The sequence below is a fragment of the Eptesicus fuscus genome, chromosome 21, assembly GCF_027574615.1.
Source record: "Eptesicus fuscus isolate TK198812 chromosome 21, DD_ASM_mEF_20220401, whole genome shotgun sequence".
Lineage (NCBI taxonomy): Eukaryota > Metazoa > Chordata > Mammalia > Chiroptera > Vespertilionidae > Eptesicus > Eptesicus fuscus.
In genome coordinates this window covers 43,224,944-43,249,832 of record NC_072493.1, presented here as the reverse complement: position 1 = coordinate 43,249,832, position 24,889 = coordinate 43,224,944, and the positions used below count along the sequence as shown (strand labels likewise).

The 24,889-nt window shown below is 55.3% G+C and overlaps 3 protein-coding genes and 6 non-coding genes across 13 annotated transcripts; 1 reads left to right on the top strand and 8 right to left on the bottom strand.

The window, feature by feature from the left end:
* Positions 1-968: 968 nt before the first annotated feature.
* On the top strand, positions 969-1,041 carry MIR150 (microRNA mir-150). The gene has a single exon (NR_129148.2). It is a non-coding gene; the product is annotated as a microRNA mir-150 (primary transcript).
* A 1,047-nt stretch (positions 1,042-2,088) lies between these two features.
* Positions 2,089-4,119, bottom strand: RPS11 (ribosomal protein S11). Its single transcript, XM_008154354.3, has 5 exons — positions 4,009-4,119; positions 3,368-3,499; positions 3,013-3,088; positions 2,611-2,740; positions 2,089-2,262 (listed from the first exon to the last, which is right to left on the bottom strand). Exons 1-5 carry the CDS (start codon positions 4,021-4,023, stop codon positions 2,139-2,141), a joined length of 477 nt encoding a protein of 158 aa, XP_008152576.1. The 5' UTR covers positions 4,024-4,119; the 3' UTR covers positions 2,089-2,138.
* Positions 2,839-2,926, bottom strand: LOC114227383 (small nucleolar RNA SNORD35). Its single transcript, XR_003613426.2, has one exon. It is a non-coding gene; the product is annotated as a small nucleolar RNA SNORD35 (small nucleolar RNA).
* Positions 4,120-7,679: 3,560 nt separating the features above from the next.
* Positions 7,680-11,030, bottom strand: RPL13A (ribosomal protein L13a). Of its 2 annotated transcripts, none has more exons than XM_008154356.3 (8): positions 10,937-11,030; positions 9,558-9,630; positions 9,112-9,177; positions 8,829-8,930; positions 8,549-8,634; positions 8,308-8,367; positions 7,895-8,017; positions 7,680-7,794 (listed from the first exon to the last, which is right to left on the bottom strand). In XM_008154356.3, exons 1-8 carry the CDS (start codon positions 10,949-10,951, stop codon positions 7,708-7,710), a joined length of 612 nt encoding a protein of 203 aa, XP_008152578.1. In that variant the 5' UTR covers positions 10,952-11,030; the 3' UTR covers positions 7,680-7,707. The 2 variants fall into 2 exon arrangements, with proteins under 2 accessions (XP_008152578.1, XP_008152577.1); XM_008154355.3 differs by having other exon boundaries at positions 9,558-9,633; positions 10,937-11,029.
* Positions 8,161-8,245, bottom strand: LOC114227381 (small nucleolar RNA SNORD35). Its single transcript, XR_003613425.2, has one exon. It is a non-coding gene; the product is annotated as a small nucleolar RNA SNORD35 (small nucleolar RNA).
* Positions 8,438-8,508, bottom strand: LOC114227380 (small nucleolar RNA SNORD34). The gene has a single exon (XR_003613424.1). It is a non-coding gene; the product is annotated as a small nucleolar RNA SNORD34 (small nucleolar RNA).
* Positions 8,705-8,789, bottom strand: LOC114227378 (small nucleolar RNA Z195/SNORD33/SNORD32 family). Its single transcript, XR_003613422.1, has one exon. It is a non-coding gene; the product is annotated as a small nucleolar RNA Z195/SNORD33/SNORD32 family (small nucleolar RNA).
* LOC114227379 (small nucleolar RNA Z195/SNORD33/SNORD32 family) lies at positions 9,426-9,509 on the bottom strand. The gene has a single exon (XR_003613423.2). It is a non-coding gene; the product is annotated as a small nucleolar RNA Z195/SNORD33/SNORD32 family (small nucleolar RNA).
* Positions 11,031-11,634: 604 nt separating the features above from the next.
* FLT3LG (fms related receptor tyrosine kinase 3 ligand) lies at positions 11,635-24,871 on the bottom strand. Of its 4 annotated transcripts, none has more exons than XM_054711027.1 (8): positions 24,728-24,871; positions 19,034-19,100; positions 17,685-17,798; positions 17,476-17,529; positions 17,135-17,278; positions 16,494-16,578; positions 13,913-14,091; positions 11,635-11,861 (listed from the first exon to the last, which is right to left on the bottom strand). In XM_054711027.1, the coding sequence occupies exons 1-8, from the start codon at positions 24,745-24,747 to the stop codon at positions 11,652-11,654; spliced, it is 873 nt and encodes a 290-aa protein (XP_054567002.1). In that variant the 5' UTR covers positions 24,748-24,871; the 3' UTR covers positions 11,635-11,651. The 4 variants fall into 4 exon arrangements, with proteins under 4 accessions (XP_054567002.1, XP_054567000.1, XP_054566998.1 ...); XM_054711023.1 differs by having other exon boundaries at positions 11,780-12,403; positions 16,494-16,632; XM_054711024.1 differs by lacking the exon at positions 24,728-24,871 and adding an exon at positions 19,404-19,455 and having other exon boundaries at positions 11,780-12,403; positions 16,494-16,632.
* Between the last annotated feature and the right edge of the window lie 18 nt (positions 24,872-24,889).

Below are 24,889 nucleotides of genomic sequence, written 5' to 3'. Positions count from 1 at the left end.
TATGAGAAGGTGGGGGTTTAAGTTCAAAATTCACTCATTCCCGCACCTAAGCGTGTGTGGAGCAGTCACACCTTACTCCACGCCCTGGGGATGCAGGCATCCCTGCCTGCCCTGTCGGAGCTTGGATTCCGGTGCTCAGCAGATAAACAGGCAACCTAGTGCAGAGCTTGTACAATAAATCCACGAATAGATCAGAAACAGGACTTACCTGTCCACGTCAACACAGCAGGGGAGGGTGACTGGGAGGGTCGGAGGTTTGGCCACGTGGAAAGAGGTTAGTAAGCTTTAGAGACTACGGAGTGGGGGTGGGAGCCAGGTGGAACCTGGGGTAGTGCTCCGGGTACAGGAAACCGCCAGGGCAAAGGCTCAGAGGAGGGCAGGTCTGGCGGGCACAGGCAGGCAGAGGGAGGGGCGGGCAGAAGCACCCAAGTTGTGATCCAAGGTAGGACCTGCATCTCCAGCTGTCCCAGGGCTGCCCCACTCCTCACCCAAGAGAACTGTCGGGCCCAGAGCTCTCTTCTCGGTCTTTGTGACCCACAGGCCCACCAGAGGTGTCCCCCAGCGCATACCAGGCGCCAGCCCCACCCGTGACGAGGTAGCCTGACCTGATGGGGTGCCAGGAGACGCCCCAACGACTGCTGGGAGGAAACAGGGGAGCTGGGCTGTTGTTGTAAACATGGAGGCCCCACCCTGAACGGAAGCACCTGCAGGGGGAGGGGGCTCCTGGGCAGCCTCAGCCCCTCACGGTCCCAGGCCCCTCCCTCAGGGTCCCCAGCCCTCCAGCAGGGGTGGGGCGGGCTTGCAGGCTGAAGTGCGGGCGGTGCCCCCTTGTGACCTGTCCCTGCCCCTTCCTGTCCTCTTTGATGTGGCCCCACTTCCTCTGGCAGGAATCCCCGCCCTCGCCGGGTAAAAGCCAGAGCTGCAGCTGATCCCGGGGCGGCTTCCCTGGACGAGCAGGCTCCTCTCCTCAAGGCCCTGTCTCCCAACCCTGTACCATGGTGTGCCAGTCCCTGGTACAGGCATGGGGGGCAGGGACCTGGGGACCCCAGCAGCACCCGGCCCCGAGGGGCGAAGCCAGTCTCCAGCCATCCCTTCTACTCCAGGCCTCCACGCCTGCTTGGGTGAGGGTCTCCCCCTCCTTGTCCTTTCTTAACTGTCCCATTTCTGACATCTGAGCCTGTACCCACCCGTGGTCTGGCCCTGTTGTGTCCAGCTGAACCCTCTGTCGAGTCTCCTTATCTTGGTGTGTCCCTCTCCCCCCCCACCTTTTCTTTTTTGCTTCTAACAGCCCACCGCTCCCACCTCCCGTTCTCTGGCTGTCAGCAATCTTTCCAAGTTTGCATGACTGCCCATTTCTCCCATCTCCTGGTTCTCTCTTCACCCAAGGCCGCTGCCTGGTCTGTCCTCCCAGCCCCACCTCCAGGGGCTTCCTAACCAGTCTGAGCAGCCTGTGGCCCTGCGCTGCTGAGTTGCCCTCCAGCCTGGCCTTGCTATGCAACTTGCCCTCAAAACCAATGTCCTTACTTGGATTTTCAGGCAAAGGAAGTTTCCAGAATCTGAGACCTAGAACTCAGGCACTGGGACGCCAAGCAAAGAACCTGCCCCTCAGAGGAGCTTGCTCATCTGCAAAGGGACATGGCGCCCACTTGGGGAGGGGGACTCACAGGAAGGAGCCCCTGCCTCGATCCCCCACGCAGCTGTCAGAAGAGGAAGGCCAGGTTGAGGTCAAGGCCCAGAGTGCGGGTGCTTCTTCATCCCTCTCCCCAAGGAGGCCAGAAAGGGCCCAAGAACCCAGGAGCCTCCGCCCTCCCTCACTTCCTCCCCAGGGACGGGGTGGAGGGGGGGTAGGGGAAAGAGGGGGGAGAGGGGTGAGACAGCAGTTCAATGACAGGTAGAAGGTGACCAGGACCAAAGGAGCCGGGGAAGTGCAGGCCGTCTCTACCCAGAGACAGGACAGGAGGCGGGATGTGGTCCCCATTCCCACCCTCGCTCCAGAGGGTAAAAAAACACCCCATCCTTCTCATCAACCTGCTCAGTCCCCAGGGACATACCTCCCTCTGGTGAGGCCACAAACACCCGGAGCCGGGCTGTGACTGAGAAAATAACTTTATTTGGTTGGGGTGGGGCAGGTAGCCAGCTCAGAACTTCTGGAACTGCTTCTTGGTGCCGGCGGCCTTGGTGACCTTGAGCACATTGAAGCGCACAGTCTTGCTCAGGGGCCGGCACTCACCCACGGTGACGATGTCGCCGATTTGGACATCTCTGTGGAGGGGGGCAGCGTGTATGTTACATGGGGGACAGGGGGCGTGAGGCTGCCCCTCGAGGGCCTCCTTCATGGTCACCAGGCCGAGACCAGCCAAGCTTCAGTTTCCAGTTCCAGCCGCCCCCTTGTCATTACTGATTCTGTACAGGCTCACCACTGCACAGAAGATGCTCCAAACACACCTCCACTTTTAAGAGAACTGGAGGCGCACTTGCAGCCGCCTCCCCACTCCCCCGGCCCTCAGCTTCCTGCCTCCACAGGCACCTAGGGTGTCCGATGTCACCCAGACCTGAGGGCAGCCCACCCCCTCCTCTCCGCCGGGCAGGGTGGCTGCCCACAGTGCTCACCTGAAGCAGGGGGACAGGTGCACTGACATGTTCTTGTGGCGCTTCTCGAAGCGGTTGTACTTCCGGATGTAGTGGAGGTAGTCTCGGCGGATGACAATGGTCCTCTGCATCTTCATCTTGGTCACCACGCCTGGGGGAGGGGAGGTTGTGGGTCAGGCTCCTTGGGAAAGGGAGCCTCGGGCAGCCCAGGGCATGCTGGGAGCTGCCGAGCAGCGTTAAGAAACCTTGGTTCTGGCATCAGTCCTGCCAATTGGCTTTCTCAGCAGAGCCTGTCACAGGCATCTGAAGACCATCGTGAAAACAGACATCACCTGCCAGGGCCCAGGGCCTGGGAGTGCCCCCAGCCCCTCCTCCCTCAGACCCAGAAATCTGGACCCAAGCCCCCCCGACCGCCGCACTCACCAGACAAGATGCGCCCTCGGATGGAGACATTACCGGTAAAGGGGCATTTCTTGTCAATGTAGGTGCCCTCAATGGCCTGGAGGGATAAGGAAAAGAAATAAGGCTTGGCGATGGGGGGGGGGGGAGGGGCGCGGCGGGGAGAAAGGAGGGGTGTGTCTGTAATACTCTCAACAATAAATTTTTGTTTAAAGTAAGGCTTGAGTAGGTCGTTCCTGGAAAGAAGAGCGGGGTGTGGCCTCAGAGACAAACTACAATTCCCAGCAGCCCTCGGGGGAGACACGCGGAAGTGGGCAGGGCAGCTGAGCCTGGCACATGTGCGGAGACGGGTCCCCTTCTTTCTTCCCAGGGTCCGTACCTCCTTGGGCGTCTTGAACCCCAGGCCGATGTTCTTGTAGTATCGAGGTAGCTTCTCTTTGCCGGTTTCTCCAAGCAGGACCCTCTTCTTGTTTTGGAAGATGGTGGGCTGCTTTTGGTAGGCTCGCTCCGTCTGCAGGGACGAGGGAGCTGGTGAGCCCGGAGGGGGCCGCAGCCGGGCTGGAGACCTTCCCGGAACCCCCAGACCCCACCCCACAAGGTCTCCTGCCCCAGAATTGCCTCCGGAAACACTCTGACCCCACATGTCCCTCTGATTCAGATGGAAATCTAACCCGGGGTTACTTCAGCGTTTACGCTCAGACACTTCCCACTCCTTAGAACCCGGAGACAGAATCGCACCTCGGACACATTTCAGCAAGAATTACTGTCCAAGACACAAAGACACCCACCCAGGATCCACTTTTTATCTAATGTACACGACTCCCAAGTGCGGAGCCCCCGGGATGGAGGAGGCGCTAATCCAGATATCGCAGACACGCGCCCTCTGCCCGTATTAACCGCCGCGAAATCGAGGGCGCCCGGAATTAACTCCCCAACTGGGGCGCAGGGTCCCGCTCTCCCGGACACGCCCCTGAGGCCCGGGAAGGCCCCGCCGCCGCGGCGTCGGCCGCGAGCTCGCACCTGAATGTCCGCCATCTTCGCGGCCGCTTGAAAAAAAGAAAGCCACTGCGGCGTCCGGGTTTCCTTATCGACTGCGCAGGGGCTGGAGAGGAAGTGACGAGTAGGGAACCCGGTAGCACGATTTGGGGCGGTGCCTTGGGCGCACCTCTGATTGACCGACGACGCTAAGCAAGCCGGTGATTGGGAGACTGCACCGACGCCGCCATGATGGCGGAGGGCAGAGAGGCGGGTGGGCGCTTTCTCGCGATAGTTCAGCCATCAATTGTCTGGACGCGCCAGTTCACATTAGGAAGGCGTGGCCAGCCTTGAGCCTTCCTATGGTATCGCGAGAGTTACAGGGAGGCGGTCAGGTTTCTGCGCGCCGTAAGATCACGTGGGCACTGGGGGCCGCGTGGCTGTGTCCGTACAGGGCCGGAGCGGGACAAGGTGGCTGCCATCTTTCTGTGGGGAGGGAGATCGTGAAGTATTAGCACCTTGCGCGGCGCCGCCAACTCTGTGAGGGGCGGGGGCTGCTCCTGCGCTTTTCCAGTGAAAGTTGTTCTCGTGTCCCGGTTCATCCCCAGACCCTTCTCCTGATTTTCTGTCTGTGACGGCGCGGTTCACTAGAACTTTCTGCGATCATGGAAATGTCTGCGCTTTCCAACACCATAGCCACGGAGGACCTGCACTTTTAACTTAATTTCATTAGATTTAAAGTTACACGGTGCCAACCTCCACCACGTTGGGCAGTACAGGATATATGAAATATTAATGCTTATAAACTTACAATGACAGTTGAAAGTTTAGTTATTTAAATTTATTTTACACGTGATAGCTTTGTGAATTTTCAATGACGAATTTTTATTTGTGGTGGTTGTCCTTTCGGGGATAGCGTTAACGGGGTCTTTCGGTTTTAGAACTCCTGTATTACCTATAATTTTTCTTTGTAGGAAGAGGTAGTTCCTGGAATTTTTGAACGACTTGGAAAGTACCGACGATGATAGTTTTTTTTAAAGGCAGGGCCCACCGTTGTTACCAACAATGCGTGTTAACCTGGGTAAACGTTACTTAGAAAAAACCTAAAGCAAAGCGCGTGCCCAGCGGTTTACGTCTCCAGGTGGTGCGATTAGGTGTGATTTCCTCTCTGGTTTTTCAAATGCTCAGTATTTTGCAAATTGTTCAGAGTGGTTGGGGAGATCTTGATGATAAGGGAAAAGCAAAGAGAAGAAATACTGCTTCGCCCTGGAAGGGCGGGGGCCCCTTGAGGCGTTTAGGTCCTTGGCTCTTCAGCGCTCAGAGCAGAACCCGCAATAGGAAACAGCCTTCAGTCTCACCAAACACCTTCTCTCCCGCCGCGGTCTCCCTGCCTTCTTTTCCCGGCTGACTTTTAACTCTTTCCTTCCTGCAATTCACTGACTCCCCCCCACCCCCCTTTTCATTTGTATTTCACTTACCTATTTTATGGCCGGGTTGATTTTTTCACCTGCATTATAAGCAGCCTTGGTGTCCAATAATAATCTTCAGCCAACGCTGTCAGATTTCACAGACAGTTTCCCAGCATTTCGTAACAAAAATGCGACTACTACTAGATCTGGAGCCGTCCCCACTGAGCACAGAAATGCCTATTAAAACAAGACCCTCCTGCCCTAGCCGGTTTGCTCAGTGGATAGAGCGCTGGCCTGTGGACTGAAGGGTCCCGGGTGCGATTCCGGTCAAGGGCACATGCCAGGGTTGTGGGCTCAGTCCCTGGTGGAGGGTATGCAGGAGGCGTTGATGTTTCTCTCTGAAATCATTAAACACACACACACACAAAGGCCCTCCCTTATGGCACTCCCGCGGACTGGACAGGTATGCCCACTTGCTTTGGTGGTGGAACTGGAGTTTTGATTCCTTGCCTTTGTGCTACATGAGGATTGTCTGTCCACCCAGATTTTATTTTCATTCTCTAACGTTGAATGTTGTATCTTCTCAGGGGCTTATTGGCCGTTTGTATATGTCTTCTTTGGTGAAATGTCTATTCAAAGCTTTGCCTAATTTTCATTTGGTTTGTCTCCTTATTGCATTTTAAGAGGTTTTTAAATATACATAATAGGCATGCAAGTCCTTCAAAGAGATTTGCAAGTACTTTCTGTGGCTTGTCATCTTATCGGTGTCTTCTGAAGTGGAAAGTGTTTTTGTTTTTTTTAAAATATTTTATTGATTTTTTTACAGAGAGGAAGGGAGAGGGATGGAGAGCCAGAAACATCAATGAGAGAGAAACATCGATCAGCCGCCTCCCACACCCCCCACCGGGGATGTACCCATAACCAAGGTACGTGCCCTTGACCGGAATCGAACCTGGGACCTTTGAGTCCGCAGGCCGAGGCTCTATCCACTGAGCCAAACCAGTCAGGGCTGGGAAGTGTTTTTAATGGATCGTGATTTCGGTGTGATTGTGCTGCTCTAACACGCAGTTTTGTCAGATTTTAGAATTAAGCTTCGTGTCTTCAGTTGCTTTTGGAGGCAGATCCCAGGAACCAAGGAGGGTGGATTGAGAAAACCTAAGCCCTCCGTATCTTGGACATTTTGGAAAGATGACCCAGATAGAATGGCAGGGGGTGCAAGCTGTGATCTGCCTGTGAACTATCCTCAACTAGCTCCCTTTGTACGTTCAGGCATTTGAATGCTGAACTGAATTAGGAAATTATTTCCAAAGATCGCACACCAAGCCCAGGGGCTGCATGAATTCAGCTTCTTTTCCGGATTTCCCTTTGTCCAACCCGAGGGCTTTGTGTGAATTCTGGGTTTGGCACTGGATCAGGTGACTCCTAAATCTCATCAGTGAAAGGGAGACAGGCCTGATGGAGGTGATCCAAGGTGACCTGAGGGCTCCCACCTGTCAATCTACCCTCCTTTCAGGGACTCACCCAGGCAGATCCAACATGTCCACTTCCGTCTTAAACACCCCTAATTGCCACATGCAGTTTCTTGCCCATTTCTCCCAATAGCCCTCGTCCCACAAAGGGGGGTGGCTTTAAAACGGGGGCAGTCCCACACCTTGCAGCTGGAGTGTGGACAGCTTTGTCAATTGGGGCACCAGAGGCAACGATGGTTTGAGTGAATTGTTGGCAGGCAAATCTCTACAAAGGTCAATTCTGCCATGCAGGACAGGTTATGAACTTACCCATTATCTGTGGACACCCCCCAAGGGCCTGGCCTCCGTTGCAGACAGAAACGGCAAAGACGCCAAATTTCTTTAAAAATAATTTATTCATTTTCTGATCACAAGGTACAGGAACGTGCAAGTGCGATGCCGGAGACTCTGTGGCTGCCGTCCTGTCTGTGCATCTGTAAATCCCTCTGTACAATACCAGGTCCATCCTGCCCCCGAGCATTTGCTACATCCTAACAGCTACAGTCTAGTATCATGTGGGAAGTTTAAAGAGTTTTCCAGCTTATAAATGCTGAAAGGGAACTAGCTGTTCCAGCTGCTGATTTCCTAAAACTCTGAGTAGGTCACAGGCAAAGTATGCCCAACTGACAGGGGCATGTAAAACTTTTAAAAGGCCTTTCTTTAAACAGCAGTGACTAAGGCCCCTTCTGTGTCCCCAGCCTTCTAAGGCCCAAGGTAAGGTGCCTGTGGCCCCGGAACAGCCCCTGGGGTTCCCCACATCCTAGGGCGGCGATGGAGGAAGGGCAGGCCAGGCCAAGCATGAGGAATAACAGTCAATTTTATTGGGCTCAGACCAGGAGTCCATGGGTCTTGAGGACCTCTGTGAATTTGTCAATTTTCTTCTCCACGTTCTTCTCGGCCTGTTTCCGTAGCCTCTGTGGGGTTAGAACAGGCTGTGGTCAGTGGCTGCTGCCTGTGACCACCCCTTCCCAGGGACCCAGGTCCCACTGCCCGGGCGTGGTGCCCCGCACTCACCATGAGCTGCTTTTTCTTGCGGTAGTGGATCTTGGCCTTCTCCTTCCTCTTCTCCTCCAGCGTGGCTGTGACGGCCTGGTACTTCCAGCCAACCTCATGAGCCAGGCGCCCAAGGTAGGCAAACTGGGGTGGGGGAAATGAAGTTGTAAATAAATGGGAGCCTAGACTGGGGAGAGGGTAGCCACGAGAGGGGCTGAAGACCTCTCAAAGGATCCAAGCTTAAGTCAGAAAACACACCCAACCCCTGTGTAAGGGGCTCCCTGCTCCTCCTGGCATCAGCTAAGCCATTGGCATTTTCGGCAGTGCCCGGTGGCATCCGCAGACCATCGTGAGAAAAAAACATCATCTGCCAGTCCTGGGGACCCCAAGTTCAGCCCCCCACGTCAGTCTGCTCCACGTAACCTGGAACTCACCTTCCGGGTAGGCTTCAGACGCACAACCTTGAGGGCAGCGGGAACCACCATTCGCTTTTTCTGTTGGAGAAGGAGAGGGGCTTAGGGACCTGGAGTGAGGGACAGACAGGGAGGGAGGCTGGCTGGGGGCAGGCGTCTCAGCCAGTGCTGTTCTCATGAGGATCAAACAATGTAGGTAATCGTGGATCATCACGGACACCGCCAGACTCGTGGATGCTGGGACGGGCTTGGTCTCGCTTACCTTGTCATAGGGCGGTGGGATCCCGTCAAACACCTTGAGGCGGTCCAAGGCGGCCTGGCCTCGCTTGGTCTTGTGGGGCAGCATGCCTGCGGGCAGAGGGACAGCAGCTCGGCTCAGAGGGGCTCACAAAGACCCCGTCGCCAGGCAGGCAGACGGGTGGCCTCAGATGGTAGTGCATGTGGAGTCATCTCATGGTTGGGAAACTCGAACTTGAGTGGGAGAAGTCCTCATCACGGGCCACCCACCCCGTCCCCACGTGCGGTCCTCAGGCCCAGCTCACCTCGCACCGTCCGCCAGAAGATGCGGCTGGGGGCTCGGAAGTGGTAAGGGCCGCGGGACGGGTTGGTGTTCATGCGTTTGCGGAGGAAGGCCAGGTACTTCACTGAGGAGAGGGGGAGCGTGAGGCTGTGCAGGCCCCAGGGAGGCCCCAGCTTCTTCCCACCCACAGCCAGGGCCTATTCTGGAGCTCAGACTGGGGGGGGGGGGGGCGCGCTTTCAGAGTCTATGGAGTCTGAGCACCTCCCGTCAACCCGCTCTAGTCCTTCCCCCCTGCCATAACTTACACTTGTTTCTGTAGAAATTGCCAGAAATGTTGATGCCCTCACAGCGCACAACCACCACCTTGCGGCCTAGAGAGAAGGAAAGTGAGGCACACACGGGGGATTGGGGGGGGCATGGGCGCTCAGGCCAAGAAGCCACCCCCTGCCCAGTTACTGCCGAGGAACCAACGATCCTCCCAGGTCATGACCAGGGCAAGAAAGCAACGGGCCCAGCAGGGGAACACAGAGCTACATTCATGCTTTAATGAATTTATGAATTTGCCCGACAGAAAGAAAATTAACCCTGGAGCCCCCAATCCCAGGGGAGGAGTGGCTGGCAGGTCTCAGAGCGGTGCATGGGGTTGATCTCATGGTCGTGAGACTCAAACGAAAGATGGTGATTGCTCCTCATCACGGACCGCCAGTCTGGGCTCCTGTCTGGGAGGGCTGTGGGCGCAGGGCAGACTTACCCAGCAGTACCTGCTTGGCCACGATGGCCGCCAGGCGGCCCAGGAGATGGCCTCGGCCATCTAGCACCAGGACCTGCTGAAGATAGATGAGGGTTTAGTCACCCAGAACTTTCCGATTCCCACCCCAAACAACCATTGTTAATGGTTTCTTACACCTTATCCCCCAGGGTGCCTCCTATCCAGGCACCAGACCTAGGAACTAAGACCCAAGGCTCACTTTACAGACGAGGCCAAAATAGCAAATGGTTGACTCCTGATTTCAATGAGCGGGGTAAGAACTCCTCTCACATCTCGGCTGCTCGAAGGGCAGGGATTTTTATGCCCAGATTACAGCTTCTTCATCAAGGGTAAAAGTCCCCACTCTATGGAGTGCTGGTTATATACGTGCTGATTGTTGGAAGGCAGAAAGGTACAGAATCTAAAGCCAGACTTCCTGACAATGTGACTTTGGGCAAAGATCTGCAGCTCTCCATGCTTCCACCTCCTCACCTGGAAGATGAGGATAACAATATCTGCCTCAGAAACATTGTGATCTCAGTTACAGAAAATACGATGCAACTGGCCAGGCACACAGCAAATGCGGGGACACGCTCAGGGGACTCCCACTTGTCTCGCTCCCGTACCTACAGACCCGTTGCATGAAATACACAAGGATCCACCCCTCCTTCACGTTACACAAGGAGCCAGGGCATTCAGAGCTGAGCTGCTGCTGCCTTCACTGAAGGCCAAGTGCTTAAGGACAAAGGACGTGGCAGGGCTGTGGAGCATTTAATCACCGTCTTCTGCTTTAATAGCAGCAGCACTTCAAAGCACCCATCAAACCCAAAAGCAAAGGGGGAAAACACACCATTTGTTCCTGAAAGCCCCGCAAGCAAGAGCTCTTTGGACCCACTGTTAAAAGATTTCGTGCCAAAACACCCCGAGATGCAGGGGAAGCCTGACTGGCGCTCCCACGGGAGAGCAGAGCAAGGCCGTTTGGGAGGAATGAAAGGGCCCTCCATTTTGGTCAATCCTTGGCTTCTCAGCCGCCTCCCACGTGCTTCCCGGTCGCTACAAACACACGGGTCCCATTCCCCCAAGTACCAGCCCAGATCAAGGTAAACAAAGCAGCTTTAAAAATGGCTCTTCCTGGGCTCAAAGTCTCCACCGTCGCCCCTCGGAGAGGAACGATGCCGCCCTCACCCAGCCCTGGGCACAAAGACAGTCCCAGTATCTCCTATTTCCCCTTACAGGGCCTCCTCAGCCCTTCTGCTCTTGGTTTTGCTCAGTTGTCGAGCTGAAGTTTCACTACACACGTACGAAGGGAAAGAGGATGCGACCCCGTTCCAGCCTGGACCCCACCCGGCCCCTCGCCGCCCCGGCTCGCGCGGAGCCCGCACCTGCCCCTCCGCCATCTTCGGCAGCCGCCTGGGAAAGGAGGAAGCCTTGGCGCAGGGTTTCTTATCCCTTGCAACAGGGGCGGAGGAAATGACGCCACACGGCCTACGCGAGCAGCTTTCTGTCGTCTCATTGGCCACTGTCGTGCGCGTGCGTGTTGAGGTCCCATGAGAAGGCGGGCCGTCTTCTGAGCGTCCAATCCGGGGATGGTTCCCAAAAGGACCTCGGCGGCCATGATTGTGCGGGGCGAGAGGTCACGTGGGGCGGGAGGGGGCTCTGCTCGGGCGGGCTGTCCGGCCCCGGCCGCCATGTTTTTGAGGGACTGTTGATCTCCCTCGCGCCCACTGCCCGACGCAGTGGGGAAGCGCGGTTACCCCCTCAAGCGACAGTAGGCTGTCGGGCACGTGGTGGCCCGCCGGCTGCGTCAGGTGCCTCCTACGGGTTCCCACTGCTACTCCCATCGGAGCGCCTCGCACCCTGTACTGAGGCTGCCCGTGTCCCACGTCTCCCCCGCTGACCCGGGAGCCCCTGAGGGCTGGCCTGGCTCTGACTCTGGCGGGTGGGGGGCCCAGCATAGCCGTGCATTGTCCCTGGGCCCCAGGAAGCCTCGGAAAACAGGCATTGGATGAACAACCGCATTCTCTGAAAACCCAACACGCCCACCCAAATCGACCCACCAACAGACAGGCCTGAGCAGAGCTGGTAGAAAAGGATGATTTATGTACAAGTTCCTGGGGACGAGGGCTGTGTACAGAGGCGGGCAGGCGGGGCGGGGGCCGGCGCCGGGAGCTGGCGTGGCCTCCGTCCCGGGGACACAGTGGCGGGGGCAGTGCCGCCGAGGCAGGGCCCGGGCTCCGGCGGACTTCCTCCGAGCGCCGGCTCTGTGTCCGCGGGCGGGTGACTCCTCGCTCTGGGCCTCGGCGTCCGCTGTAAAACGGGAGGGCACACGGGTCTGCCTCTGGGCCGTGAGGATCGGGGGGAGCACAGGGCAGCGGCACGCTCGGCGCCGGCGCAGACTTCGGAGCGGCCGGCTCCCGCCCACGGCGCCCCGAGTTCGGGCCTCGCTGCCCGGGGCCTCCGCGCCGCTGGGTGCCCCGCGCCTGCGCCCTCGGCACCGCCCGTCCCCAGTGGGGTCCGCGCACCTGAGTTTTACATTTTTACCTACTTCGATCTTAACAGTGTGGTTAATGGGAGAGTGAAAACACGTGGACGGGGACAAACCAGACAGAAAACTTCTCAGAACTGGAAGGAAGAACTGTTCTGAAACAAATGCTGAAATGAAAACCATTAAACTTAGAAACTGATCCTCGATCCACTTGTTGGGAAACTGTGTTTCCAACCGCGTGAGCAAGTGGATCTACTTTTGCTGCTGCACCTTCCATGAAACCTAAGGCCGGATGGAGGATTTCCCATGGAAACACGGAGTCTGCATGGAGATGGGCTGTGAAGGGAGCATACACACTGGAAGACTTGGCATGAAAAAAGGATGTAAAACATACCATTAGTCGTTTTGTAAACTATTGATTACATGTGGAAAGAACATTTTGGACACACAGGGTGGAATAAAATATTTAAAGTAACCCGTTTCTTTTTTTTGAATATGCCTTTTGGAAAATTTAAAACCCTGTGTGGCTTGTGATCTGTTTCTATTGGGCTCTGCATGTGTCACTCTTTACCTCTGGACAACTCTATGGTAGGGCTATTCTTAGTGATTTGTCCAGATAAGGAAACTGAGGCAAAAGAGTGAAAGGCACAGAAGCCAGAGTCAAATCTTGACTCTGCCACTCATGAGCTGTGTGACTTCTGGCCAATGATGGACCTCTCTGTGCCTTCGTTTCAGCCTCTGTGAAACGGGGATAATGCACCAGCTTCTCAATTAAGGGAGTGAATTTGTGGGAAACCTCGGCACAAGGCCCATGTCACTGAGGCACTAGATGTGCACGTGATTACCGAGACACGGTTCTAGTTAGATCCCTCTGGGCCTGTCTGGAACCCACGGGAGCCTCCCTCTTTCCTCTCTCCTGATCCCCCGACCTCTTGCCCCACACCCGTTCCCAGGTGCTTTGCTCCATCACACACTTCCAGAGCTCGCTGCTGCCCTGGGCAGGAAGTCTCAGCTTCCTTGCCAGGCATGTGAGGCCTGGATTTTCCTGTGGCATTTTCCAAGCCCCACCCACACCTGCCCAGGCTAGCCAAAGTCCCTGGGACACCCTGAGCTTTTTCACACCTGCAGGGCTTTGCAAAGCCCCCGCCTCCTACGCTCCAGGCAGCCACGCTCCAAATGCATCCCCATTTCTCCCACAGGTCCCGCTGAGCTCACTGTCTGTCGCTAATCTCCCCCTTTCCCCAGGCTCCCACTGCCCACCCAGTCCCTGGGCCAGACCCTGGTTGCCTGTGCCACCCCCAAGCCTGTCAGTCTCCAGCCTGCTCCCTGCCTCTGCCCCGGCCTTTTCTCCACCCCCTGGTCCCAGCCTGGCTCAGCCCTTGTCCTTTCTCGCTGGACCCTCCCCAGCCTCCTCCTTGGCCTCCAGCCTCTCTCTTCCAGTCTGTCCCCTTATGGCAGGCGTCCTCAAACTATGGCCCGCGGCCACATGCGGGTGTTTTTGCCGTTTTGGTTTTTTACTTCAAAATAAGATATGTGCAGTGTGCGTAGGAATTTGTTCATAGTTTTTTTTTAAACTATAGTCCGGCCCTCCAACGGTCTGAGGGACAGTGAACTGGCCCCCCGTTTAAAAAGTTTGAGGACCCCTTCCTTATGGCCTTCCTGCATCCAACCTGACCCGCCTCCACAGCTCCCGCCCTCCACACACACAAAGGCCAGGGGCCTGTTTGGTGAAGACTCACCCAGATGAGCCAGTGCTCCTGGGGCCTGGAGGCGGGGCCACGTTGGCCCCCACAGGGTCAACCACAGCAGGGCAACTGGGCCTCCAGACCCCCCTCAGCCCTCCCCAGCCCCTCTGCCCACCCTGCTGGCTCACCTGCTCCCCAGGGCAGGGCCTCCTCCGCCGCCTCCTTCGCCAGCCCAGGCACCAGGCAGCGGTCAGCAGTGCAAGGGCCGCAGGCAGCAGCAGCAGGAACAGCCAAGAAGCCTGTGGGGCTGGCAGGGCTGTGGCCGCCAAGCCCAGGGGACTCACCGAGGGCAGCAGAGTGGAGGAGTCTGAGGGGAGAGGAGCCCGAGTGACCAAGGAGAAGGGTCAGGCCAGGAAAGGCCTCCCCGGTGCTGCTGTGCGACCTCGGGTGGGCTACTGGCCTCTCTGTGCCCGTCTCCTCATCTATAAATGGGTAATCGTTATACCTACGTCCTAAGGTTCTCACAAAAATTGAATGAGTGCACGAGAAAGGCTTGGGACAGTGTCTGGCACCCAGGAAGGACGCATGTTCTAGAACTGAGCAAATGCTTCTGGTGCTTCTGAGTGGATTTGTTTCTTCCTCCTCTTGCCCCGATCGCCCGGTGGCTGCAAGGACTCTTATCTGTCTTATTTATTCCTAGAACCTTCTACCTAGTGCTCACAAAGTAACATTATAAAAATATAATTTATAGCCCTGGCCGGTTGGCTCAGTGGGTAGAGCATCGACCTGTGGACTGAAGGGTCCCGGGTTTGATTCCGGTCAAGGGCATGTACCTCGGTTGCAGGCTCCTCCCCGGCCCGGGGCCTGGTCGGGGCTTGTGCAGGAGGCAACCAGTTGATGTGTCTCTCTCACATGGATGTTTCTTTCTGTCTTTCCCTCTCTCTTCCATTCTCTCTAAAAAATCAATGGAAATATATCTTCAGGTGAGGATTACAAATATATATATAATTTACAGCCCGGCTGGAATGGCTCAGTGGTTGAGCATTGACCCATGCACCAAGAGGTCACCAGTTCGATTCCAGTCAGGGTGCATGCCCGGGTTGCAGGCTGATCCCCAGTAGGGGGTGTTCAGGAGGCAGCCCATCGATGTTGATGTTTTTCTTTATTGAAGTTTCTATCGCTCTCTTTCTTCCTCTCTCTCTAAAATCAATAAAAACATTTTTAAAAATGTTGTAAGCCATAGGTTGCATTCTATTAAGTAACAGTTTTTCCTTATAAAAAAAATGAATTTGCACCCTAGCAGGTTTGACTCAGTGGAGAGAGCATTGCCTGTGGACTGAAGGGTCACGGGTTGGATTCTAGTCAAGGGCACGTACCTCGGTTGCAGGCTCAATCCCTGGCCTTGGTCAGGGCGCGTGTGGGGAGGCAACTGACAGATGTGTCTCTCACACACCGATGTTTCTATCTCTGTCTCTCCCCCTCCCTTCCACTCTCTAAAAATCAATGGAAAAGTATCCTCGGTGAAGATGAACAACAAAAAGAATTTCCCTGGTCAGGGCACATGCCTGGACTGTGGGCTTGATCCCCAGTAGAGGGCGCGGGGGAGGCAGCCGATCTGTTCCTCTCCTTCCCCCTCCCTTCCACTCTCTCTAAAATCAATGGAAAAAGATCCTCGGGTGAGGATTACCAAAAACAAAGGGAAAAAGAAGTAGAAGAAGAAGAAAAAAACACCCTGGTTGAGCAATTGAGTAATCATAAATGTAAATACAAATGACAAACAAAGCTCAATGTGAGTGAGAAAGATTGGAAATTTGGGGAAGAATTGCGAAAAATCAACCTAGAGTGAGAATTTAAAAAAATATCCCTCTCAAAAAGAAAATAAACAAACAAACAAAATAACCCTCTCAGAACTGGACAGATCTAGTAGACAAAGTTTACAAGGACGGAAAGACTGAATAAAACCATGATAAGGTTGACAGAATATAAATATCCTGAATAAGAGTGAATTTACCTTTTTTAACTTAAAAATATTTTAAAAATTGATTTGAGAGGAAGAGAGAGAGAGAGAGAAACATCAATGGGAGAGAGAAACATTGATCGGCTGCTTCCTGCACACCCATTATGGGGGATCCAGCACCACAACCCGGGTGTGTGCCCTGACCCCTGACCAGGAATCAAATCTGTGACCTCTCAGTGCCTGAGACGACGCCCAACCTACTGAGTCACAGGGGCCAGGGCTTTGTTGTTGTTAATCCTCACCCGAGAGTGTTTTTCCATTGATTTTTAGAGAGAGTGGAAGGGAGGGGGAGAGACAGGGAGAGAGAAACATCGATGTGAGAGAGACACATTGCTTGGTTGCCTCCTGAAGCCAAGGTACATGCCCTTGTCTGGAGTTGAACCCGGGACCCTTCAGTCTTTGGGCTGTTGCTCCATAGCTCCACCCACTGAGCCAAACCGGCCAGGGCCAGGGCTTTTTTCTTCTTCTTCTTAACTTTTAAAAAACGGCTACTAGAAAGTATGCACTTAAACAAGCAGCTCTCCACACACTGTATTTCTATGGCATGGGGCTGCCTTAGAGAAACAGGCAGGGATTGCCGTCCCTTCTCAGAGATGGGTAAACTGAGGCCCAGAGAGGGGAATGAACGTGGAGGAACAGGCCCAAAGTCGTGCAGCCCAGGGGAGCAGCTGGGGTGCGAGCGGCGGTGCAGAGGGAGGCGGGCTCTGAGGGTGGGGGCGGGCGGAGGGGCTGGGAGGGCTGGGAGCCTTTACCCGGCTGACACTGCAGCTCCAGGCACCCAGAGAAATTCCGGCGGGTGATCCAGGGCTTCAAGGCCACCAGCTGCTCGGAGGTGTCCTGCAGGAGGTGGGAGATGTTGGTCTGGACGAAGCGAAGACAGCTAGGGAGGGGCTGGGGGCAGGGGAGGGAGACGTCACCAGCGAATCACCCCCTGCGACTCGGGCCCAGCGCCTTCCCTGCCCAGCAACACCCGGCAGCCCCAGCAACCCGGCCGGCAACCGGGCCCAGCGAGGCCCGGGTCTCAGAGGGAGGGTTTGGGCCGCTGCTCTCCCTGGTTGCTAGGGGGAAGCATCCTTAGCAACGCCCAGCAACAGGGCCCAGGGAGGTCTAGTCCAGAGGGCATTTAGGTGCCCTCCTTCTCCTGGTTGCTAGGGGAGAGAACCCCTTAGCAACGCCCTGCAGCGGGGCCTGAGAAAGAAGCCCAGCTCATGCCCTGGGCCCAGCTCCCGCGCCCTCCTCGGGGCTCAGAGGGGTGCAGTCCCCAGCACCCGGCTCCACTCCCTTGAGTTGCTCCGAACAAAAGAAATCTCCAGTCAGGCCGAGCTGAGCTGCGTTTCCCATTCCCTAGGAAGGCAGCTCGCTCCCTCACTTGTACCCCAAGTTCAGGGCTGACCTGGAGGGCACATAAGGTGACAAAGTGTATCTCGATGTTGACAGCCTCCAGCAGCTTTTCCATCTGGGACCCCGCCACAGTCTTGAGCTGTTCCATCCAGCGCTGGGCCAGCACGAGGCGCCAGAAGGCCCCGCAGAGCTTGTCCTGGGGAGACAGCCAAGCTCTGGGGCCCCCTGGGCAGAGGGGCAGCGGGGGCGGTGTCTGAGGGAGGAGGGGCTGAGGGAGGAGGGGCTGGGCGCCTGGACTCCCGGGTCTGAGGGACGGCAAACCAGCCCCGTCCCCTGATGGTGCATCGAGTCGCTCTCCCACCTCCATCCCGGCCCCTCCCATCTGTGACTCACGTCCTGCAGGTTGGAGGCGACCGTGACTGGGTAATCTTGAAGCAGGTAGTCAGACTGCGGGAGAAAATGGGTTCAGCTGGGCTGAAGACAGGAGGAGGCAGAACTATGGAGAGGACCCTGGGAGAGGGGGACAGGGAGCCGCAAAGACCGAGGCCCAGCCAGGGGGGCTCAGACTCGGCGACAGCAGCAGAGGCTGGGAGGGCGCTCACCAGCTTGCGGATCTTGTCCGCGAAGGTGGAGGAGATGGGGCTGTGGCGGAAGGAGCAGTCTGGGGTCCCACAGAGGCCGGGGCTCAGCAGCAGCAGCAGCAGCAGCAGGGAGGTCTGTGGGGAGGGGGCCCTGTTGGCTCCGCACCCCTCCCGGGCTCTGCCCCTTCCTCCTTTCCCAGCTCAGTCCATTCGGTTCCGCCCCTTCTCCATCTGCCTCAGGTCTGCCCACCTCTGACCCTCTGTCCCCGGTTTTCTTTCTGCTGCTGTCCCATACCGCTCAGTGTTTAGTCTCTTTTGCCCCCAGCTTGGCCCAGCGATAGGTCTCTCTCGCTCTGCCCAGAATCTTCTCTTCTCTGTCCACCCCTCTGAGCTTATCTGCTCATCTCTCCCACTTCTCCTTTCTTCTGGGTTCCCTCTGCCCCATTTTTACCCACCTCCCTCTGTTTCTCTGTCCATCGCCCTCCACCCCTGTCCATCTCCCTCCACCCCTGTCCATTTCCCTCCACCTCGCTGCATCTCCCTCCACTCGTCCAACTCCCTCCCCCCCTGTCCATCTCCCTCCACCCCTGTCCAACTCCCTCCACCCCTGCCCATCTCCCTCCACCCCTGCCCATCGCCCTCCACCCCTGTCCAACTCCCTCCACCCCTGTCCATCTCCCTCCACCCGTCCAACTCCCTCCACCCCTGTCCATCTCCCTCCACCCGTCCAACTCCCTCCACCCCTGTCCATCTCCCTCCACCCCTGCCCAACTCCCTCCACCCCTGCCCATCTCCCTCCACCCCTGCCCATCGCCCTCCACCCCTGTCCATCTCCCTCCACCCCTGTCCATCTCCCTCCACCCCTGTCCAACTCCCTCCACCCCTGCCCATCGCCCTCCACCCCTGTCCAACTCCCTCCACCCCTGTCCATCTCCCTCCACCCCTGTCCAACTCCCTCCACCCCTGTCCAACTCCCTCCACCCCTGTCCATCTGCCTCCACCCCTGTCCATCTCCCTCCAGCTCTGTCCATCGCCCTCCACCCCTGTCCATCTCCCTCCACCCCTGTCCATTTCCCTCCACCTCGCTGCATCTCCCTCCACCCGTCCAACTCCCTCCACCCCTGTCCATCTCCCTCCACCTCTGTCCATCTCCCTCCACCCCTGTCCATCTCCCTCCACCCCTGTCCATCTCCTTGCACTTCTCTGCATCGCCCTCCACCCCTGCCCATCTCCCTCCACCCCTGTCCATCGCCCTCTACCCCTGCCCATCTCCCTCCACCCCTGCCCATCTCCCTTCACTTCTCTGCATCTCCTCACCTATCTGCCCATCATGACACTGCCCTGTCCCCCGCCTTGCCAGGTATACGCACAGTTGGGCTCCAGGCTGGTGCCAACACTATCATCTCCGCCGGAGGCCCCTCATGCCTGTGGCCAGATCTTGGAAAGGACAGAAGAGCAGGTTTGGGGCTGACACACCCCAGCTCTTTCCTCACCCGCCCCTTCACCTCCCTGCCCCTTGATGTGGCCAAGTTTCCGCCTCCTTCTCCCACGGGTTTCCTGCATGTGCCCCAGTTACGGTGAAAACTCCGCATCTCCCCTTCTAAGAACCCCGTCAGTCGATCCTCGGAACCCTCCCCAGGCAGGGGCCCAGGAACCCGACCCCCACTCCTCCTCCCTCAGCCCCAGCAGGGCACCCCGCCCTGCCCCTCGGGGACCCAGAGCCCATTTCTCCTCCAGCACCAGTCATGCCCCAGCTGCATGTGGAAGGGGCCAGGCCGGGTGACAGCCAGAGATCGAAAGTGAAAGAAAATTTTGGAGGGGGACAGTGAGTTGGGGTGGATCTGTCTGAGGCCAGGGGCGCCACCTGGTGGCAGCCCCGGAGGGTGCCTGGCCCGGGAAGGCTGTGGTGGGTCCATTCTCACAGGCAGGGAAGACTGAATGAGGAGCTGGGGCTGGAACCCGGTCCTAGCAGAAGCAATGCACACAGGGCGAGGAGGCCACTCTGAGCTCTTCATTTTCTCCTTGGACTCCCCCCCCCCCCCCCGCCCGCCCACAGATGCTGAGGCTCAAAGCCTTGGCACGGACTTGTGAACTTAGCCTTTCACACTGCCCACAGTCCAGTCCCAGCACATTTGTTGGCTGGCTGTCAAAATGTCTCCGGAGACCCTGCAATCACTTCTCAGCACCCCAGCTGCCAACACCCGAGGTCTGCTACCATCTCCCCCTGAATACCAGTGTGGCCTTCTCTCCTGGCCTTGGCCCTCACCGCACCTGCCCTGTCCTCTCCCCGCTCCCGCCATCTGTTCCCCATAGGTACCAGAGTTGCTTCCTGCCACTCAAACGAAAAGACCAGGTCCAAACTGTGGCCCACAAGACCTGCAAGATCTAGCCCGATCCCCTCTCGGCCTTGGAGGCGTCCCTATGCCTGGGACAGGCACACCCCTGCCCCAGGGCCTTTGCACGGGCAGATCCCTCAGCCTGAACACCCTCCCCTCAGATACCCACATGGCTCAGACCCCATCTCACTCAGGCCTTTGCTCACACGCAGGCAAAGCCCTCCCCACCACATTCCCCACATTGTAACCCTGCTCTGCTCTTGCCCCGTCACTTATCCCCCGTCACACCCTGCACTCATCCTCTTTGCCAGGTGCCCCCATGGGGACGTCGCTCCAGGGCCACGGTGGGTAGGTCTGTTTGAATCAGAGCAGGTGCTCAATCGATATTTGTTAAATAAATGAACAAGAACCAATGGACCTGTTAGGGGCGGAAATAGAACAGCGGGGACTAGCTATAGTTGTAAGAAAAATCATGTGCCCTGGCCGGTTTGGCTCAGTGGATAGAGCGTCGATCTATGGACTGAAGGGTCCCAGGTTCAATTCCGGTCAAGGGCATGTACCTTGGTTTAGGGCACATCCCCAGTAGGGGGCGTGCAGGAGGCAGCTGATGGATGTTTCTAACTCTCCATCCCTCTCCCTTCCTCTCTGTAAAAAATCAATAAAATATATTGGGGGAAAAAGAAAAGAAAAATCATGCTATGTTAGCTGTGATTGTTCTGGTTAAAGAAAGCATCTTCGGACCTGGCTGGGAGTGGGACCACCCTCCCCTGCCCCACATATACCTGGCAGTTAACCTCAGAATGCGGTCCATTCTCCTCCTCCAAGCACCGTCCGTCTTCATGGAAAGATTAGCAGCTGTGGTGCCGAAACTATGGAGTCCTGGACGGTAACCACCTGGAGGCACCCACGCTTTGCGACCCCCGGCCCACATTGCCCGTAACCTGCAGCCATTGTACCTTGCGTACTTCCTCATACCTGGAATTCCTACTTCTCCGGGCGATCTTTGTCCTTCTACCCAATATAAGCAGCTGGCTTATGGGGCGGTGGGGGTGCGTAGAGCAGATTTTTGTGGATGACCTGCTAATCTCCACATGATTCAACTCTGTCTCTGCTTAACTGGCTCAAGTAGTGACAGGCAGCCCAGACCCATCCATTCTCCAGTTTCAGATCCTGGCCCTGGCCTGGTAGCTGGAGAGCATCGTCCCAATATAACAAGGTTGCAGGTTCGATGCCCGGTCAGGGCGTATACAGGAATCAACCAATGAATGCATAGATAAGTGGAACAACAAACTGATGTTTCTCTCCTTCCCTCCGACTCTCTAAAATAAATAAATAAATAAAATAAAATAAAGCCGTAGCCGGTTTGGCTCAGTGGATAGGGCATTGGCCTTCGGATTGAAGGGTCCGGGGTTTGATTCCAGTCAAGGGCTCATGCCTGGGTTGCCAGCTCGGTCCCCAGTGTGGGGCGTGCAGGAAGCAGCTGATCAATGATTCTCGTCATTGATGTTTCTATGTCTCTCCCTCTCTAAAATCAATATAAAGATATATATTAAAACAATTTTTTAATTAACTAATTTATTTAAAAATATTTTTACTGACTTCAGAAAGGGAGAGATAGAAACATCAATGATGAAAGAGAATAATTGATCGACTGACTGCTTCCTGCTTGCCCCACACTGGGGATCGAGCCAGAAACCTGGGCATGTGCCCTGACTGGGAATCGAACCTTGACCTCCTGGTTCATTAAGTGGACGCTCAACCACTGAGCCATGCTGGCTGGGCTTAATTTATTGATTTGAGAGAGAGTGAGAGAGAAGAGAGAGAGAGAGAGAGAGAGAGAGAGAGAAATTTATATATTCATTGGTCGATTCTTATATGTGCCCTGACCGGAAATCGAAGCCAGAATCTTAGCATATGGGACGACGCTCTAACTAACTGAGCTGCCCAGCCAGGGCAAGGGTTTTTTTTTTAGAGTGTGGTTTCCTTTATTTTTTTTAAAAAAAATGTTTTTATTGATTCTAGAGAGAGAGGAAGGGAGAGGGAGAGAAACATAGATTGGGATCGAACCCAAAACCTGGGTATATGCCTTGACTGGGAATCGAACTGGCAACCCTTTGGTGCATGGGACAACGCTCAACCAACTGAACCGGCCAGGGCATTCTTTGAAATTTTATAGGAACTTATTTGAGCCTAAACGGATGACAATTGCTAAGAAGCAAGATGTCAAATGCTCCTTGGCCACTTTTCTGGCCTGATCAGATCTTCATCGTACTTCCAGGCTCGAGGCAATCAGTAGGCATCAGGGAGGTGCAGGTCCAACCACGAGTCACCTGGCACCTGTCAGAATGGCCACTATCAAGAACAAGAGGTGCGTGTTGGCGAGGACGCGGAGCAAGGGAACCTCGGGCACTGCTGGTGGGAATGTGAGTTGGTGCAGACACCTCGAAAAACAGTATGGCGGTTCCTCAGAAAATTAAAAATAGAACCCCCACATGATCCATTGATTCTACTTTGGGGTACATATCCAAAGGAAAGGAAGTTAGTGTCTTAGGGATACCTGTACGCCCACGTTCATTGGCAGCAGTATTCACAAGAGACATGGAGACAACCTAAGTGTCCATGGACAAATGAATGGATAAAGACGTGAAATATAAGCTTTCCACCGTGGCAGCATCGCAGCCAGAGGTTTATCTGAGGTGCGATGATTGCTAATTGAACAAAAAAAGATGTGAAATATATGTATAAAAATAAATAATGGAAAGCTAGCCCCACTGGCGTGGTTCAGTGGTTGAGCGTTGACCTATGAACCAGGAGGTCAAGGCTCAATTCCTGGTCAGGGCACATGCCCAGGTTTCTGTCTCAATCGCCAGTGGGGGGCGTGCAGGAGGCAGCCAATCAATTATTCTCTCTCATCATTGATGTTTTCTCTCTCTCTCTCCCCCTTCCTCTCTGAAATCAATAAAAAAATATATTTTAAAAAATGGAATACTATTCAGCCACGAAAAGAAAAGACTGCCATTTGCAATGCCACGAATGAACCTGGAGGACACTATGCTGGGTGAACGAACCGGAGAAAGACACATACTGTTTGATCTCCTTTGCAGAATCTAAATCAAACTCATAACACCGAAGAGCAGAAAGGTGGTGGCCAGGGGTTGCAGGCGTGGGGGCAGTGGGGAGATGTTGGTCAAAGAATATATACTTCCGTTTCGAAGACGAGGGAGCTTTGGGATGTAACGCACAGCGTGGTGGCTACAGTTAATGATATTCTGAATTGTGGAAACACACTTGAACAGCTCACGCACAAAGGTAGGTGTGTTAATAACCTGACTGTGGCAACCACTTCATTATCTATGTATAATCAATCATTTTGCATACCTTAAAAAAGCATGTTGTACAACTGAAATATATACTATTTTATCTGTCCATCATACCTCAATAAAGCTGGAAAAAAACACCTCAATGAATACGGCACTTTCTTGGGAAGTTCCTCGCCATCTTCTGCCCCCCTCTCCCTGCTCTCTCTCCCCTTCCCCCTCTCTCTCTCTCACACACCCACACACACACACACACACACACACACACTCTTAAGCTGTGTAGGGTGCCTTCTCTGGGCCCCCAGAGTGTCCTGAGCTTTATCCATCGTTATTATTTTAGGAAGGGAGAGGGAGAGATAGACACACCAATGATGAGAATCATTGATCGGCTGCCTCCTGCATGCCCCCCACTGGGGATCGAACTGGCAACATGAGCATGTGCCCTGGCCAGGAATCAAAATGTGACCTCCTGGTTCATAGGTTGACGCTCAACCACTGAGCAACACTGGCCAGTGTCTTTCAACCAGAGCTGAGCCTGCCTCTCCTCTGCTTACAGACCCTCTATGGTTCAGCCCCTGGTCTGATATGATTGGCCCAGAAGTGAACACCTGACCCAGGCTGGCCAATCAGACTTTTGTTCCTCCTGGGGATGTGGTGCTGAGTATTGCTGGTGGTCTGGTGGTCTACATTGGCCTGCTGCACTTGGCTTTGGCTGATTAAAGCATCAGAACTAACAGGAAGGACACTGAGGCAGCCCATGGAATCTGGGAGGGAGTGGTCAAGCCACAGATGGGAACTAGAGCCTTCCAGGGACTTTCCTCCAACGCTCGCATTCCTGTGTCTCTCCTGTCCAAACAGCCAGATCCTGGGACGGGTAATCTCCTTGGCGCAGCCCTAGTGACACACTGACAGGTGTCCTTTCTCATCTGCTTCAAGGCCAAGATCAACCCTTAACTAACAGCTAGCACTCATTACACACATCCTGTCAACCCAACAGATTGTAACTACTGGCCCTTTTTACGGATAAGGAACCAGGCTCAGAGCAGCCAAGCAGCTTTCCTAAAGCCACATGGCTACCAAGATTTGAGTGAAGCAGATAGGCAGATACAAGTCCTGAGAGATCAGGTGGCTCACAAAAGCACCTGCATGCAGGTTCCCAGGACCTGGGGCATCGGGTGTGTGTCTTGTCCTGTCTTCCCTAACATGGAATTTTCTGTAGCCTTCCAGAAAATTCCCTCTCATCCTAAGCTAGTATGAGTGGGTCCTTTGCATCAAAAAGAATTCCAAAGCAGTGGTATGCTCAAGCTGCTCATGGGCGCTGGTAAAATCCAGGAATCCCGTCAGCCGGTTGTTCAATCACCTGGAGGTTGGTGGGAGCATTTACACCAAGGAAATTGGCACAAGTTCTCACCTGGGCTCTTCATTCCCCATCTACTCTGCTTGATGAAGAAGACCAGGAGGAAGAAGAGGCCCTGCGGTCCTGTCCTGGGCTTCTCAGAGGCCCCTTTATCTGTTTCACAAACACTATGTTGTCCTGGAGCCAGATCACTAGGCTGCTGAGTTACAGAACTAA

What these genes read in the sequence shown, in the direction of transcription:
- FLT3LG (XM_054711023.1), bottom strand. Translation starts at nt 24,747, where the DNA reads ATGGGGAATGAAGAGCCCAG. An exon ending in ATGGGGAATGAAGAGCCCAG is followed by an intron (nt 19,101 to 24,727) that starts GTGAGAACTTGT and finishes GTCCTTTCCAAG; the next exon opens with ATCTGGCCACAGGCATGAGG. An exon ending in CACCAGCCTGGAGCCCAACT is followed by an intron (nt 17,799 to 19,033) that starts GTGCGTATACCT and finishes CCCTCCCCACAG; the next exon opens with ACCTCCCTGCTGCTGCTGCT.
- RPS11 (XM_008154354.3), bottom strand. An exon ending in GGTTCAAGACGCCCAAGGAG is followed by an intron (nt 3,089 to 3,367) that starts GTACGGACCCTG and finishes TTATCCCTCCAG; the next exon opens with GCCATTGAGGGCACCTACAT. An exon ending in CACCTGTCCCCCTGCTTCAG is followed by an intron (nt 2,263 to 2,610) that starts GTGAGCACTGTG and finishes CCCCCTCCACAG; the next exon opens with AGATGTCCAAATCGGCGACA.
- RPL13A (XM_008154355.3), bottom strand. An exon ending in CTTCTGGCGGACGGTGCGAG is followed by an intron (nt 8,635 to 8,828) that starts GTGAGCTGGGCC and finishes CTCTGCCCGCAG; the next exon opens with GCATGCTGCCCCACAAGACC. An exon ending in GTCTGAAGCCTACCCGGAAG is followed by an intron (nt 8,018 to 8,307) that starts GTGAGTTCCAGG and finishes CCCCCACCCCAG; the next exon opens with TTTGCCTACCTTGGGCGCCT.